Source organism: Mytilus californianus, unplaced genomic scaffold, assembly GCF_021869535.1.
Source record: "Mytilus californianus isolate M0D057914Y unplaced genomic scaffold, xbMytCali1.0.p SCAF_4, whole genome shotgun sequence".
NCBI lineage: Eukaryota > Metazoa > Mollusca > Bivalvia > Mytilida > Mytilidae > Mytilus > Mytilus californianus.
This window is the reverse complement of record NW_026262690.1, coordinates 125,014,217-125,031,379: the sequence shown is the minus strand read 5'-3', so window position 1 is coordinate 125,031,379 and position 17,163 is coordinate 125,014,217. Positions and strand designations below refer to the sequence as shown.

Genomic DNA, 17,163 nt, shown 5'->3' with positions numbered 1-17,163 from the left:
ACCCTTCAAATACAGATTGAAAAACGTTTTCTGTAAATATAGACCAGCGTTTTATCACACCATTTGTAAATCGTTTTCAAGTCAAATTGGACGAGTTTATTGTCAGTTAGTGATTGAGTTCGTCTGTTGAGCGTCATTTTCAAATGCAGCAAGATAGGGCAAGTGTCAAATAATCAAAATCATTTATTTCTTATTTATATATAATTACATTACCGGGTACATGTATGTTTCAGGAGAATCCGTTAGTTTGATTGGCTAACAACAATCGCTTGTCATTCAAAAATTAACCTTCATATCAAAATGAATGTTACATTCGTGATGACATGTGCTTCCACAAAAAAGGTGCACAGGTAAATAAAAGAAAACTTGATAAAAAAATTTTTCATGGTCTTATTAGCATAAAAATGTAATTATAAGAAATGAATGCTTCTTTTTTGGGTGTAAAAGTGTAGACATAAGCACATTTTGTATGAAGCGCTTCTGCGCTTCATTCTAAAAATGTGAGCACGATCAACACTTTTACACCCCAATAAAATTACAAGAAGAATCATTTATTTCTTAAGTAAGTTTTGGATTTATGGTCATCAGAGAAAGAATTGGCCAGTAACTTCACTATTCAGATCATTTTGTAGAATTAAGCAACATTGAACATTCGACAAAAAGTCACACATCCTTCAATATGCAAATGAAGGTTAATGGGATTCAAATGAATTTAAGTGTTACCTGAAGAGGTGTCGCAGATAAATAAATGTAGAATTTGAGATTTGGTGAGAAAATAAATGAAAGACAGAATAGTCCACAAATCTAAAAGAATTATAATGCCATGAAGAGCATTAAAAGAAAATACTGTGGTTTTTATACTTTGAAATTATATGTGACACTACTTTATTGATCATGTGATTTTCTATTGTAGATTTGGTCCCTTCTGCTGTACTAATTGTAACCAAAGCTGTGTGATGCCAACTTATAGTGACAACAGACATTTTATGTTATTTATGTTAAGCTCTGAATAAATGTTTTACTATGTAAAGAAAATGCTTAAATAATTCCATTGTAGAACACTTGTATGATATGATGATGGTATGATTGATGCTAAAGTTTTCTAAAGAATAAGACTGTTTGACATGAACTATTCCTTATAACCCTTGCACTGGTTCTCCTCATTTAGATTTGCTTTTAATGGGGAGGTTAGAATCTCACTTATTTGTTCGATAGAATGATGTAAAATCTCAAATAATTAGTAATTGGTTGTATATTTAAGCTATAATTGTTAGTTTTCCATATAATTAAGAAATGATATACGATAGCATGTACGGTAGTTTATTGGAGATTTTATCATGAGTAAAGCCAGATCTTATTCAATCTTTACCTTGAGGGATTCAACATAGTTCTAGGGTTACAAATAATGACCTGAATTTGTGTACCTTTGGATGCAGCCATTTACAAATATCTGATGTTTTTGTGCACAAATGTCAGTTTCTGTCAGTCATAGTTTATTTCAGTTTTCATCATGGACAATGATGGAACATGCCACAAAGTAAGAATAGGACGTATTATTCATTCCATGTCTTTACATATGTATACTTGTCTTCCCTCGGTCTGTATCAGTCTGCTCAGCTCTTCATAATCATATTACGGATTTATGATGTCAAATATGTTGACCAGACGTTAATAACATTGATCCAGATTTATCACTGACGTCAATATGTTTGAACTAGCATTGATAAGTTCAACCCTGTAAAATATTAGCTCCTTGACTCATTATGAAGCATTTTTTAACTCATTCACTGCAGTCACTCTACAATTAGCTTCATATTGTGACTCTCGGCTGATAATTTACAGTAATAATATGCAGAAAACCTGATAATATATATATATATATATATATATATACAAGTCTAAATTGAAAACAACGTTCAAACCTATGATTGCGTTGGATAAAAACTGCAATTTTTATACGTGTTCATGCAAAACAAATTTCTTGGTAGAGGGGTCTAAATACAGCACAAACAACATTTTCCAAAAGACCAAAAAAGTGAAAAAGTATATTTTAACAAAACGCATTTGACTAGCAGGTCGAACAACTGATGTTCTTAAACCCTGCTGACTGCCATTGGCGATTGCCAAATAAAGGAATCACAAGATGTAACAAAATGGATCTTTATTATTAATTCAATACCAATCAGAAAACAATAAACTTTCGGAAAAGATGGTATACCGCATACATGAGGTGCAAAAATTTGTACACTATATCCGGATTTCGACAATTAATATCTCTTCAGTGATGTTAGGAATCGAAACGGTATTTGGAAGTCCATATAATTTACCTCAATTTAGGATAGACTCTTGAATTTTGAAGAGTCGAAATAGGATGAACGGATCATATAAACCCGAAGGCAAATATAATACAAGCCCAAACAAAAAATTATAAATAAGTCTTAATTGAAAACAACGTTCAAACCTATGATTGCGTTGGATAAAAACGGCCATTTTTATACGTGTGCATGCAAAACAAATTTCTTGGTAGAGGGGTCTTCATACAGCACAAACAAGATTTTCCAAAAGACCAAAAAAGTGAAAAAGTATATTTTAACAAATCGCATTTGACTAACAGGTCGAACAACGGATGTTCTTAAATCCTGCTGACTGCCTTTGGCGATTGCCAAATAAAGGAATCACAAGATGTAACAAAATGGATCTTTATTATTAATTTAATACCAATCAGAAAACAATAAACTTGGGGAAAAGATGGTATACCGCAAACATAAGATGCAAAAGTTTGTACACCATATCCGTATTTCGACAATTAATGTCTCTTCACTGATGTTAGGAATCGAAACGGTATTTGGAAGGCCATATAATTTACCTCAATTTAGGATAGACTCTTGAATTTTGAAGAGTCGAAATAGGATGAACGGATCATATAAACCCGAAGGCAAATATAATACAAGCCCAAACGAAAAATTATAAATAAGTCTAAATTTAAAACAACGTTCAAACCTATGATTGCGTTGGATAAAAACATATATATAAAGTGCCTAGAAAATCAACCTAACAATGTTAGAGTAGATCTGATTCTTTATTTCCTCCCCAACTGGGGCTGGAACCTGTACTTTGACTTCTCACTTCTACGGCAACACCGCCTTGCATTGTGCAGACGCCTTATCCCCTCCTCTAACTATAGCTGATAAAAATCAGCTTCTGTTTTAAGAGATGTTACTTTCTTGTAGGTATAAACAAGGACGACTAATCACAATACACAATGTACTTTTTAAGCATACAGGAATGATCATCTACTCATCTCTTTAGTATAAGGGGCCTCGGTGGCCGAGTGGTCTTAGTAGTCGAACTACTGTATCACTAGCCTGTCAACACTGAGGTTGTGAGTACGAATCCCGCACGGGGCAGGTGCATTGGACTCCAATCTTAATTGACTAGGATTGTCAGTTTTCATACGGAAGGTCGGTGGTTCTCTCTGGGCACTCCGGCTTCCTCCACCAGTAAAAACTGACTGCCACAAAATAGCACAATAGTGTTGAAAGTGGCGTTAAACACCAATAAACTAATCAATCAATCTTTAGTATGATTGCAGGATACTATTCTGTTTTTAGAAGCATACAATCACTATGAATTAATATTTAAATATGTCTTAGACCGTTGGTTTTCCCGTTTGAATGGTTTTACACTAGTAATTTTTGGGGCCCTTTATAGCTTGCTGTTCGGTGTGAGTTAAGGCTCCATGTTGAAGACCGTACTTTGACCTATAATAGTTTACTTTTACAAATTTTGACTTGGATGGAGAGTTGTCTCATTGGCACTCATACCACATCTTATATCTACTGCCTATGTGTAGTGACAAGGACGTATAACTAACATTTATACTGCACTCGTTCTATTTGAGCAGTCAAAATGCGTTGACTGTATATTTCTATGTCGTATACAGTCACTGACCCGATATGACTTTTCCTCATGAATATTTAAATAGAAGTTGCCGAAACTATATTTAATTCTTCGACCTGTTCTTGTTTCCAATGTATACAACGAAGCTTGGAACAACTCAAACTTATTACTTTACAATTTTTGGATAAACATATTTCACTTGTTAATTGTTTTTTTAACCTATAAATCATTATGTTTTATGCTTATTGTTGATATTTTAGTCCATACTCAAACAAATTCGTTCACCATCGATTGCGGGTTTCAACAGGGTTGCGTTCAATATCGTAGCGGCTACGTAGTGCTACGTAGATTTTTGTCTACTGAATGAGTAGCTAGCCTAGCTGCTATCAATATCAATGTAGCAGGTAGGCTAGCTACACGTTCAATAGTCATAAATCTACGTAGCCCTATGTAGCCGCTACGATATTGAACGCAACCCTGGACTGGTAATGTACATTTCATTGTGTTGTATATTTCTCCGCCTGATATGAGGCCTTTTTAAAAGGGGGATTTTTCCAAATTTTCAAATCAAATAAATAACATTAACACATTAAACAACAATTGAAAATGTGTTTTTCTAGATTGCAGTATAAAGACAATAATAGTGCACTGACTTGACATATCAACGATAAAAGGATTCGGCCCGAAACGGGGAAAAAGCTCGGCAGAGCCTCGCATTTCCCCGTTTCTAAGCCTCATCCTTATATCGTTGATATGTCAAGTCAATGCACTATTATTGTCTATATATACGTCCTTGGTAGTGATAACTGCAAATTATACCTTCTCCATTTGATTAAGAAATACAAGACGTTAGAATCATTTTATAGTGTCTAGAAAATCAACCTATCAATTTTAGAGTAGATCTGATTCTTTACTTCCTGGGGCTGGAACCTGTACTCTACGTATACTGTAAATTCATAAATATTGCAATTTTTGAAGATTGAACAAGTTTAATTATTGCGATTTTATGAAAAGCTACATACAGATATAAATTATGTATTTGATATCAGAATGAGAGTTTTTATTATTGTGATACTCAAGAAGTCGCAATGTTCACAGTAATAAAAACCTCCCAATAATTTCTGAATTTACAGTATATTATATGTTATTCAAGTTTGAGACAGGGTATATAATGTGACATTCCTGGCTTGGGGTTTATATTCCTTGAGTAGAAGGCATAACAAAAGTCTCCTATAGTTTAAGATTTAAACCTATTCGTAGGAACTATTTTGTTTTAAATATGTACTACTTTCCAGTATCGGTTCTTTTTTTACCAGCCCGATTAGGTGGTGTTACATCTTACAGATATATAAAAATAAGGAGATGTGGTATGATTGCCAATGAGACAACTATCCACCAAAGTTCAAATGAAGTGGATGTAAGCAATTATAGGCAACTCTACGGCCTTCAACAATGAGAAAAACCCATACCGTATGGTTGGCTATAAAAGGCCCGACATGAAAAATATGAAACAATTCAATTGAGAATACTAACGGCCTAATTTATAACAAAACAATTTACGAAAAACAAATATGACACACATGAACAACTACAATCACTGAACTACAGGCTACAGAATGTGGCGAAGTTAAACATCATTGTGAGTCTATACAAATTGTTTTTGCAAAGAATTCCGCTCAAGCCTGTGCTAGGGGCCGTCTTAAACTTGCAGTGAGGTGAGAGTTTTTTTACCCCATGTTGAAGGCCTCACTGTGACTTCGAGATGAAGAACAGCAATGCAAGCGCTGTTCCTTTGCCTTTTTTGTGTTTATTTTTTTGCTGTGTATGAACTGTTTTGTGTCTTTTTCCTTGGCTATTATTAACTTTCAAATTTGTGGTAACTCAGGCGTTTGCCGCCATATTGAATTGCTACAATAAATATATAAATGTTCGATTAATGCAGCAGAATCAAAAATGAAACAACACCTGCCTCAAAAACTATATTTAAATGAGATACTATCCGAATTTATGTGTGCAATTCCTTTCGTATGACGTCGTGTTTTGCTCATATAAAAATGAGAATGGAAATGGGGAATGTGTCAAAGAGACAACAACCCGACCAAAAAGCAGAAAACAGCCGAAGGCCACCAATGGGTCTTCAACACAGCAAGAAAATCCCGCGGCCGGAGGCGTGCTTCAGTTGGCCCCTAAACAAAAATGTGTACTAGTTCAGTGATAATGGACGTCATACTAAACTCCAAAACATATAAATGAACTAAAATTAAAAATCATACAAGACTAATAAAGGCTAGAGGCTCCTGATTTGGGACAGGCGCAAAAATGCGGCGGTATTAAACATGTTTTGTGAGATGCCAACCCTCCCCCTATACCTCTAGCCAATGTAAAAAAAACAAACACACAGCAGTACGCACAGTAAAACTCAGTTTAAAATAAGTCCGAGTCCGATGTCAGAATAGGTAACAGAAGAAACTAAGCAAAATGACAATGATACATAAATTAACAAAGGACTACTAGCTGTTACTGACATGCCAGCTCCAGACCTCAATTAAACAATTTAACTGATTGAAAGATTATGTCTTCATCATATGAAAATCAAGCACAATCCCTCCCGTTAGGGGTTTAGTATCATACCATCATAAAATGTATGTTGACACTCAGTCCTGTCTCTGGTGGATAGTTGTCTCATTGGTAATCATACCATATATATTTCCGTATTTTTAGAAAGTCCTTACAAGATGATTTTTGCTGGTGTTTTAGATTTATGACCATGTATCTATTGAATATACTGATGGTATGTCTGAGTGAATCAACCACAATCACAGGCACTTTTATTATCAACACCATAGAGTGATTTTAACTGGATCAACCTGTGTGTATTGTATCTCATTGTCAGTAAATCTTTCAGTTAGAATCCAAGTATTAGGGTAGTAGACAGTGAAATCGGGATGCGCATAGTTTTATTTAATTGATAAAATATCGATTTGTATTATTTATATCATACAGATAGTAGAAGTAGAGGGTTCAGTATAATGTTCCCAATATGACCCTTTTTTTCTAGCAATAATTTTCCATAAGGATTTATGGGTCATTAGCATAGCGTAACGTAGTTAAAACAATGACTAGGTAAGAAATTGCTAGGCTTTTTCTTGAATTGTTCTTTTAAAGCAGTGGCTATTTTGCCGGCTGCCTGACATGAATATTACGTCTGTCGAACCAGAAACATATAATGAAATATTGTATTATATGTCTCTGGTTGAACAATGCGCTCCAAGGCTTATTGTCTTTAACAATGAGCATAACCCTTACCGTATACTGAGTCAGCTATAAATGGACCCACATGACAAAATGGGAAGTTTTCCAACGAAAAAGTTAACGTCCTGATTTATGACAAATTAATATACGAAAAACAATAACTGAATAATAATAGGCTCCTGACTTTGGACAGGCACATACAGAATGTGGCGGGTGACTTTTGAAAAGATAAAACGAATAATCCATTATTTAAAATGATTTTATAACTCACTGTTTGGTGAATATAAATATAATGCAGACTTCAATAAATGGTTAAGATTCGGAGAAAGTTTGAATCACATTCTAATAAGGGGTTTAAGAGGAGTTGCGGATACTAAGTGGGCACCCCCTATTTAAAGCAATGGCAAACTCCATGATATGCGTAGGGAAACCCAAATTGAAAAAATTCCCATCAAAAACTAGAAAAGAGTGAGCAATGGCATTATATTGTTAAGATTCTGAGAAATTTCAATAAATTCTAAAATGGGGTAGAGTAGGACTTGCAGATATAGAATATGTACCCCATGAAGCAATGGTAAATTTAATAATGTTTGCATCAAAAACAAAATAGGTGCACAATGGCATTATATGGTTAAGATTCTGAGAAAAAATTCAATAAGTTCTCCTTTCCATTGACTCCCCCCACCTCAGTAATGGTTTATTGACTATGAAAGATTTCCAAGATTGTGATTTGTTAAGTTTAATAACAAGAGTGCACACGCTGATTTGTCTCGGCTGCTTTGATATTCACGATTTATTTTATATTGATATTCCTAAAGATAAAGTTTTACTACAAGTATCACATGAAGTTTTAAAACATTATCAAATTTCCATGAAAATGAGGTCAAGTTCAGATAAACCAAGCCAAAAAGACATGTACACCTTATAATCGTTACATACACCAAATATAGTTGACCTTTTGCTTATAGTGTACAGGAAAGAGGCCAAACCATGAAAACTTATTATTGACTAATGAACCATGAAAATGGGGTCACGGTCAGATGAACCCTACAATCATTCCATATATCAAATATGGTTGACTTTATTTTTTATAGTATCAAAGAAACATACTTAACCAGGAAAACTTATCCGGTTTGACCAATGAGCCATGAAAATGAGGTTAAGAGTTCAGATGAACCCTGTTCGACAGACATGATCACCTTAAAATCATTCCATACACCAAATGTAGTTGACCTATTGCTTATAGAAAAACAGACCAAATCAAAAAATCTAAACATGGACCAATGAACCGTGAAAACGAGGTCAAGGTCAGATGAAACCTGTCAGACTTGACATATACACCTTTCAATCATTCCATACACTAAACATAGTTAACCTTTGCTTACAGTATCTGAGAAACGGACCTAATGTAACTTTAACTTTAAACACTGATCCATGAAATGAGGTCGAGGTCAGGTGAACCCTGTCTGAAGGACATGTAGACCTTCAATGCAAGGAACCCATATACCAAATATAGAGTATGAACTATTACTCATAATAAGAAATTCACATAACAAAAAAAAACTCTACTTTTTTTTTTAAGCAGTCATTGAACCATGAAAATTAGGTCAAGGACAATGGGAATACGACAGACAGAAACTTTGTAACAGAGGGCATCTGTATACAAGGTATGAACATTCCAGGTCTACTTCCCTCTGAAATGTAAAGTTTAATACAAATAATTTACGCCGCCGCCGGATCTCGATCAGTGGACTTGATCATGTTTTTTTCTCAAACTGTCATTTCGTCTCTTCACTAGATCCATTGGATGTGCACTGATCGATATTTTGTTTCGGATGTATAATTTTTTTATTTATTGTTATTGGCTTTGAGCAAGTCGCTTTCAGTAACTGCGAGTGCTCTCATATCGGTAATAGTCATTTTCAAATGATTTTTACAGTTAGTTCTTATGTTGTGCTGTAACACCACTGTCCCAGGTAGGGGGAGGATTGAGCACCTACAAACATGTTCAACCCCGCCACATTCTGTATGTGCTTGTCCAAAGTCAAGCCTGTAATTCGGTGGTTGTCGTTTGTTGCTGTTTATCATATTTGGTTTTCGTTTATTGTTTTGTACATTAATCAGGCCACGTTGAGTTTATCGTTTAAATTGATTTACATTATTTCATGTCGGGGCTTTTATAGCTTTCTATGCTGTATGGGTTTTGCTCATTGTCGAAGGCCATACGGTGACCTTTAGTTGCTAACATATACGTCATTTGGTCTCTGGTGGATGTAATGTATGTCTCATTGGCCATCATACTACATTCTTTTTTATATTTAAAGTGGTACACAAAAGAACATTCATTGTGTTTATTAACAAAATATAAATATAAAAATGCAGACACATCTATACAAATAATATAAACAGATTCATAAATAAATATTACATCCTTAATGGTCCATGATTTCATAGCTGAACACGACTGTCGACAATGAGCCATATGGAACTATCCGAACACATTCATATTATGCACAATGTACTTGACAAGTTTAGTCTTTCAAAGGGGTGAAGGCAAGGGTAAATGGAGATAATTCTTTGCAATCATTAATGCATTTGTGAAAACCAGTTTTATGAATGCTTCTTAATGTGAAACAGAAGTAAAGTAGACGGTGTTACTTTGAAGCTTACAATATATTTATGAAAATGGTGGACACAAACGCATAAGTGATTTTAAAGTGTTATTTCCCTTATCCTTAATTCAGTTTCCCTTGACTCTCTTCCTGATGTTCCAATTCACTCCATCGTCAATTTGATCCACTCTAAACGGAAATATGAATTGTAGAGGAATTAGGCGCAATGCGCCAAATACAGATCTTAAATTATCCAGGGCGGTGTCGTGTGAATAGATGTTCATTTTCTTGGTACTCTCAAATGAGGTCATACCGTAACAGATCAGGAACAAATGATAATATGTGAAGAATATAGCACTGAAAAAGCACCCAACCGTGAAAAACAAATGAAGCGTTAGGAAAAACTGGAAAAATGTCATGTTCCCAAATAACATCTGGAAAAATGCAACTGGTGCAAAGTAATTGAGGATATCAAAAAGGGTCAGCGGTATTGTTTGGTTGAGGTAGGTGACTTGTAGGAAAGAGGCGAATGCATTGCACCAGATTAGTGATATACATAATATAATGAAGAACCGCTCATTATAGAATCCAACGCAGGAATTAGTGAAGAAGCAGTGATGATCTCTTTTCAGAACACACTTGTTGCAGTACTTGCAGTGGAACGCTCTTGGTGGGACATCAACCTGAAATACAATAAAGCTTTTTAATTATATTTGTAGCTTACATGTAATAAGTGCTAGAGTTAATAAAGACACTCGGTATGCATTCTCAATTTGGCAAAATGTGTACTACTTGGGCTTTTTTACAGAATGCTCAAAATGTGCAATAATCACTCACATATTTGCTTTCAATGTAAAATTTAAAATTGATTGCTGTTAGCGAAGCTATTTCGGTGATGTGCAATCTTTTTAAATTCTTTAATACTACAGCTAGAACACTTCTTGTTGTCTTTATCTATCTAATAAAGAAACATAGTGATATTTCGTGCAATTTCGATTTCTTATCACGTCGCTTTTCTTCACAAATAGAGGCTCGTTTAGGGGAATAAAATACTGTTTTGTATTCGGTACTCGGTAAACCTCGACCTTCTCCAGTTTCTAAGCCTCGTACAAAAAAGTTGATATTTTTCTGACATTGACTTACATGTAATATTGTCTATTATGGAACGCCACAGCTGTCTTATGTGGAACTCTGACATTACTTTATGTTGTTTTATTATTACTTGATGATATTTTGTCTTTACTTAATATGGTTTTGACATTACGTAATGATGTTTTGATATAACTCAATATGGAATAGTTATTACTTAATGATATTTCGATATTACACGATATGGTTTCGTATTGATTTGATATAGTTTTGTCATTACTCAATATGGTTTTGTCATTACTCGATGTGGTTTCACCATTATTTAATGTGGTTGTGTCATTAGTCAATGTGGTTTTAACATTACTTGATGTGAATGTGACTTAACGTTATGTAGTTGTCTCATTACATGATGTGGTTTTGTTATTTTGTAATGATGATTTGCATATTCTTTATATGGTTTTAACATTACGTAATGATGTTTCAAAATTTGACGATTTTACACTACATGATGTGTTTGTTTCATTATTTGATGTGGTCCTGTCATTCTTTGATGTGGTTATCCCATTACTTGATGAGGTAAAATCACGTGACCAATTCGGAAAAACCTGTTCTATTTTTAGATAGATTTACATGTTGTATGTGCCTTGGATGAGTGTGGCCATCCATCGAATTAGAGTTCAAATTAAAGTTCGGGTTACTGCTTGAGTTATACTTTGAGTTAGTCTTCGATTTCGAATTCAAGTCATTATTAGAATTAAAGTTTTAGTTAGCACTGAGTTTCGAGTTGGACTTCGAGTTTGAGTCACATTTAAAGGTAGAGTTCTAGTTACAACATTAAATTTGAGTCACTTTTTGAGTTTGAGTAAGATTCGAATTTAAGTCTCATTCAGATTAATTAAGATTTTGAGTTGAAATTCGAGCTATCTTATATGAGTTCGTAATTAAATTTTCTATCGCGGAACAAGGACTTTTGCTCGGGCTTCCGAAAAGAGGGCTCCTGGGTATGCGTACAAAAGATAAACAATGTTACAGTATACAAAGCGTAACATACATGTAGAAGTTGAAATAAAGTTAGATGTGGTGTGATTGACAATGAGACAACTATCCACCAGAGTTTAAATGCAGTGGGTGTAAGAAATCATATATAGGCAACCGTACAGCCTTCAACACACCGTATAGTCAGGTCAGCTACAAAAGGCCACCATGCACCATGTGAAAAAATTCAAACGACAAAACAAACGGTCTTATTTATATTTAAACAATCTACAAAAAAAAAAGACACACATTTATACAACGACAACAATTGAACTTCATGCTCCTGACTTGGGACAGGTACATAAAGAAAGTGCACGTGGCGGAGTTTAACATGCATGTGAGCGCTAAATCCTAACCTTACATCGGACTGTTACAGTTGTGTAACAGCACAAAACGAGAAAAAAATGTAAATTAGACAAAGTGATGCCGCCGCACTCAACTCATTTAAATTAACCGCTTATACAGACGGACGGACGGACAAGGGTAAAACATTATGCCCCCAACTTTCAGCTGCGGTGGCATACAAAACAGTTTCATTTCGCTGACTCAATAGATCGGTATGACTGGGTAATATAAATCCATCGGGGTGATCTCGGATGCTCCAGAAAGGCACCCGTCGTGTTATTCGAGAAAGTACAAACCCAGTGATTTGGTTTTATTTGGTAGTTCACATTCAAGGAAAAGATGGCGGTATTATGGTTACGACCACTGGAACATGTCCGTCGTCACATGTGAAACAGATATTCCAAAAAGTTTATTTTTCAATTAGTGCGAGGTAGATCAGGGAATTCAATTGATTACAAATAAAAGATTGATATTCATATAAGTTCGCTAAAAAAAAATTCGGATAATTCTTATTTTATAGTATTTATGCTTTGTCGCTAAGTCCGAGCCCCCCTCCCCCCGTTTCCCTGTAACTTTAGTGTGAGTTGATTGGAAGTGTTTCATTTGTTAACAATAAAGTTCAAGTCTTTTGATTTGTGCCGAGCCTGCTACATCAATGTAGCGGCAGTGATACACAACAAACCTATATTTCGTCGTTGATGGTGGTGTCGGCGTCTCCATCTCCATTTTTTTTAATTTCTATTGAGTTTAACCTTTCATTATACATGTTACTAAACATGTATGCCATCATAATTTTGTACTTTTAGAATATCATACTGTATTTGTTTACCTCAACTATTGTATCTGTATTTATATTGTATGTTTCTCTGTAAACTTGTAATTAGTTTTTAGAGAATAAAGTATCTATTTATCTATCTATCTATCTATCTATCTATCTATCTATCTATCTATCTATAGATTGTTAGGTTTCTAGTTTTTAAATTTTTTTATTTCGGGACCTTTTATAGCTTACTATAGGGTATATGTTTTGCTTATTGTTGAAAACCATACAGTTTTGTTTTAGTTTAATAAAACCGAATTAAACTGTTTTGACATGATAAATTTGTAAACCTCCATGAAGTGTTTTAAAACTTGTATAGGAGTTATTCCTCAATTTCAAGAAAAAGCATCTACAGAAAAACATTTTTTTTTAATTTTTTTTTTTACCGATAAATATATAGATAAGTGTACAGCCGATCGGCATGACGCTTTTACACTTACAGCAGCAATATCAGGCGAGACACAGGGTTCCGTGGAATATTTTACAAATTCATTACAAAAATACTGCTTCCGTTTGAGAACTTAGAATAAAAACAACAAGACCAAGTGGTTTGGGGATATCCCAATTATGTCCGAAATACTGTAAACTTTTTAATACTTTTTTTTTATTGTCTACCGTTCCCCTTTTTCATACCAAACAACTCTGAACAACCACTCGAACTTTAATTTTAACTTTAACTCAATGGATAGCGATATCCATTCAAAGCACATTAAACAAATGATATATTGAAATCTGTTTAAAAATAGAACATATTTTTTTCCGAAATGGTCACGTGATTTTACCTCATCAAGTAATGGGATAACCACATCAAAGAATGACAGGACCACATCAAATAATGAAACAAACACATCATGTAGTGTAAAATCGTCAAATTTTGAAACATCATTACGTAATGTTAAAACCATATAAAGAATAGGCAAATCATCATTACAAAATAACAAAACCACATCATGTAATGAAACAACTACATAACGTTAAGTCACATTCACATCAAGTAATGTTAAAACCACATTGATTAATGACACAACCACATTAAATAATGGTGAAACCACATCGAGTAATGACAAAACTATATCAAGTCAATACGAAACCATAACGTGTAATATCGAATATCATTAAGTAATGACTATTCCATATTGAGTTATATCAAAACATCATTACGTAATGTCAAAACCATATTAAGTAAAGACAAAATATCATCAAGTAATAATAAAACAACATAAAGTAATATCAGAGTTCCACATAAGACAGCTGTGGCGTTCCGTATCTATGACTCATTCTACAGCTGTTTATAAATTAAGAATACATTGTATACCGTAATGCCTTGACCCAACTATACAATTCCAAGTGAATAAAATCAGAGAGACTTGGTTCCTTAAGCTTGTATTAGAATAAAAAAAGACTTTTTTATTTTCAAATAAGGTCGTATTAAAGAGTCTTATGTGATCATGGAAGTATTAAAAGAAACAAATTGATATGTACATTAAATTTGTAATTTTGTCAAGCACTTGTTATTAGCAGTTGCAAAAGTAATTGGCGCGACTTTACTTTTCTTATTCTGGGCCTAATTAAGAACAGAGACATATATACACATGTATATATGTCTCTGTTAAGAAATAGGCGCGTAATATTAAAGACAAACACACATTGATTGGTCGTGTGTTCTACACATGTAAATCCAGTTATAATTATTTATGATACTTCACATGGATTTAATTTAAAAAAATGTTAAATATTTTCTTATGAAATTGTGATTTTCCTTCAGTTTTAAAATCTGAAATCGAAATTTTTGGGAAGACTGATCATGACTGATCATACGACAGTGCAGTGAAATAGGTAATTGGTTGAAATTATAATATAAGTCAGAAGCGTGAAATCCAGTGGTTATCGTTGTCATAAATTTGTTTCAGCATAGAAATCAGACGTTTGGCTTATTTGAGTACGAGCCTAAACATTTGAGAACAAGGGAAGTGTAAATAATTACGTAGAAATTTGCCAACTTAATTCTACGACATTTGGTCTCTGCATGGTGCAAAGTTTTCTAATTGGCAATCATACCACATCTTCTTATTACGATATAAGTAGAACTAAAGGGTTGTCATGTAGTTCTCTGTATCTGTTTTGATTAGATAGATAAGTATTTTTACCAAAGACAATAAGCACTGGCTATACATAAACATACAAACATATATATCATTTGGTCTCTTGTGGAGAGTTGTCTCATTGGCAATCATACCACATCTTCTTATTTTTATATATCTGTCCACATTTATAAAACTTTATCGATAAACATATATCCTAATTTATTCATTATATTTTCTGGTTAGATAAATCGATTATTGAGACTTTTAATCAAATCCGTGACACAAATCGAATATGAACTTTAATATTTAGGTGACTTATAGACCCATTGGGTCGGATGTATATGTATATATTACGGTATGTTAAATTATGCTCATTGACACATTATTGTAATAATTACACAAGTCACTATAATAAATAATCTACTTACTAACTTTATAAACATTGTATATATAAATGTGTGAGATCACAGAAACATTTACTATAACTTTTAATCACATGCCTATGCTTACTGGACACCCGTGTAATTAAATTAGGAGAATATAATCTTTTTAAAATGTTATGATTTAAGTAAACAAAAACAACTGTTTAACATACGAGATAATCTGTCAACTATGATTTATATTCAAGTTATGACAGGACAATAACAACTTCAACATTTTATTCAAATGAGGGAATTGTGATGTTAGTCTTGTCAGAAAACCATGATTTCAGTGTTTACTATGCACATCATGTGATTTTATTTTCAATTTTGCAGATTAAATATATATATAGTAACTTTATGTATAATTAGTCTTTTTCTTTAATCTAGATATATAAACATGATAAAATACAAACCACTTTTAAATCCTAAATTTATTTTTTGTCAGCAGTTGCACAGGCGCTTGATACAAGATTAAGATTAAAAAAAAGCATTGTTTGCACTGAATATTCAATTTCCTACTTGTTTTTAAGTATGGGTAGTAAAATAAGGTAAGACAAACTTAGTAGTCACTAGTGTTCAGTATATGGTATAAAAATACGGTAGGTCTTTTCACCACCGAACACCACCTAAAAATTGATTAAATTATACTCAATTTAATTTATTTTTATCGTTTTATTGTGTAATATTACTGTTTATTTCTTGCAGGTTGGTGGTTTTTTGGGTGTTCGGTGGTGAAAAGACCTACTCATAAAAATAGAAAATTGGCTATTCAGTGCAACCAATGATTTTTCTCTTAATCTTGTACCCATGGCCAAGCGCCTGTGAGCAGTTAGTGACTTTATTTGCAGATAACGTTACTATTAAAAAGGTTAATCGCTAAATAAATTTTGGAACCATAAACGAACAGACGAAAGTTATAATTTTACCTGACAATTAGGACAGTTGTACCAGCCTGCTGGTGTTTGAAGAATCCCGGGGTGATGTTTTTCCTTCACCGCATTGTCAACTTTTGATACATCAACTAAATAGGTTCCCATCCAATTAATAAACGATTGCCAAGCCGAAAACCAAATCAATACAAATATCACGCTGGTTTTTATCCAGTCATCGCCATACAGTTGAAAAGTCAAAATGTGGCCTTCAATGAAAAGAGAAATCCACATTCCCCAGAAGAAAGCCACGCCAATTGTGTTTATCTGTGTTTTTTTCACCGTAAAATCTCTGTTCTTGTAATGATCGGAAAGTTTTTCAGTCAAAGTTGGTGGTTTTCGTTCTCTTAACTCCATCTCTACTGAATGACAACGGTATACTGAGAACAAATCACGAATAAGTCTCAACAAGTGCTCGCTTGATTGGGCCGGAAGTTTACACGTTTCCATGTAAATAACCAGGTAAAATTAATTTATTGCACCAATGACCGACATTATAATTCCGTGCTACACTTTTGTACTTACATTGAAATAAATAAATAAATAAATAAATAAATAAATAAGCACTTTTTTATTTAAAATTGTTGAAAACCCTGTATCTCTGTGTTTGAACGTGTTAGTTTGGAGAAAGATGGTATATATGTATACAAGAAGATGTGATTACCAATGAAACAA

General features: G+C 33.6%; 2 protein-coding genes across 4 annotated transcripts in view; one reads left to right on the top strand and one right to left on the bottom strand.

Moving 5' to 3' along the window:
- Nucleotides 1–1,035, top strand: part of LOC127739341 (UBX domain-containing protein 1-A-like) — a 28,550-nt gene extending 27,515 nt beyond the window's left edge. For all 3 annotated transcript variants that reach the window (XM_052251017.1, XM_052251019.1, XM_052251018.1), the window contains one exon: nucleotides 914–1,035. In XM_052251017.1, the coding sequence (XP_052106977.1) occupies nucleotides 914–957 (44 nt within the window). In that variant the 3' untranslated portion in view covers nucleotides 958–1,035. The remainder of the gene's footprint in view (nucleotides 1–913) is intronic.
- An 8,453-nt stretch (nucleotides 1,036–9,488) lies between these two features.
- Nucleotides 9,489–16,921, bottom strand: LOC127739339 (palmitoyltransferase ZDHHC22-like). The gene is made up of 2 exons (XM_052251016.1): nucleotides 16,486–16,921; nucleotides 9,489–10,447 (listed from the first exon to the last, which is right to left on the bottom strand). Exons 1-2 carry the CDS (start codon nucleotides 16,843–16,845, stop codon nucleotides 9,893–9,895), a joined length of 915 nt encoding a protein of 304 aa, XP_052106976.1. The 5' UTR covers nucleotides 16,846–16,921; the 3' UTR covers nucleotides 9,489–9,892.
- Between the last annotated feature and the right edge of the window lie 242 nt (nucleotides 16,922–17,163).

Excerpts from the sequence above, each read along its gene's own strand:
- LOC127739339 (XM_052251016.1), bottom strand. The coding sequence starts at position 16,845 with ATGGAGTTAAGAGAACGAAAACCACCAACTTTGACTGAAAAACTTTCC. Across the intron at positions 10,448-16,485 it reads ACAACTGTCCTAATTGTCAG|GTTGATGTCCCACCAAGAGC; the intron begins GTAAAATTATAA and ends ATTGTATTTCAG.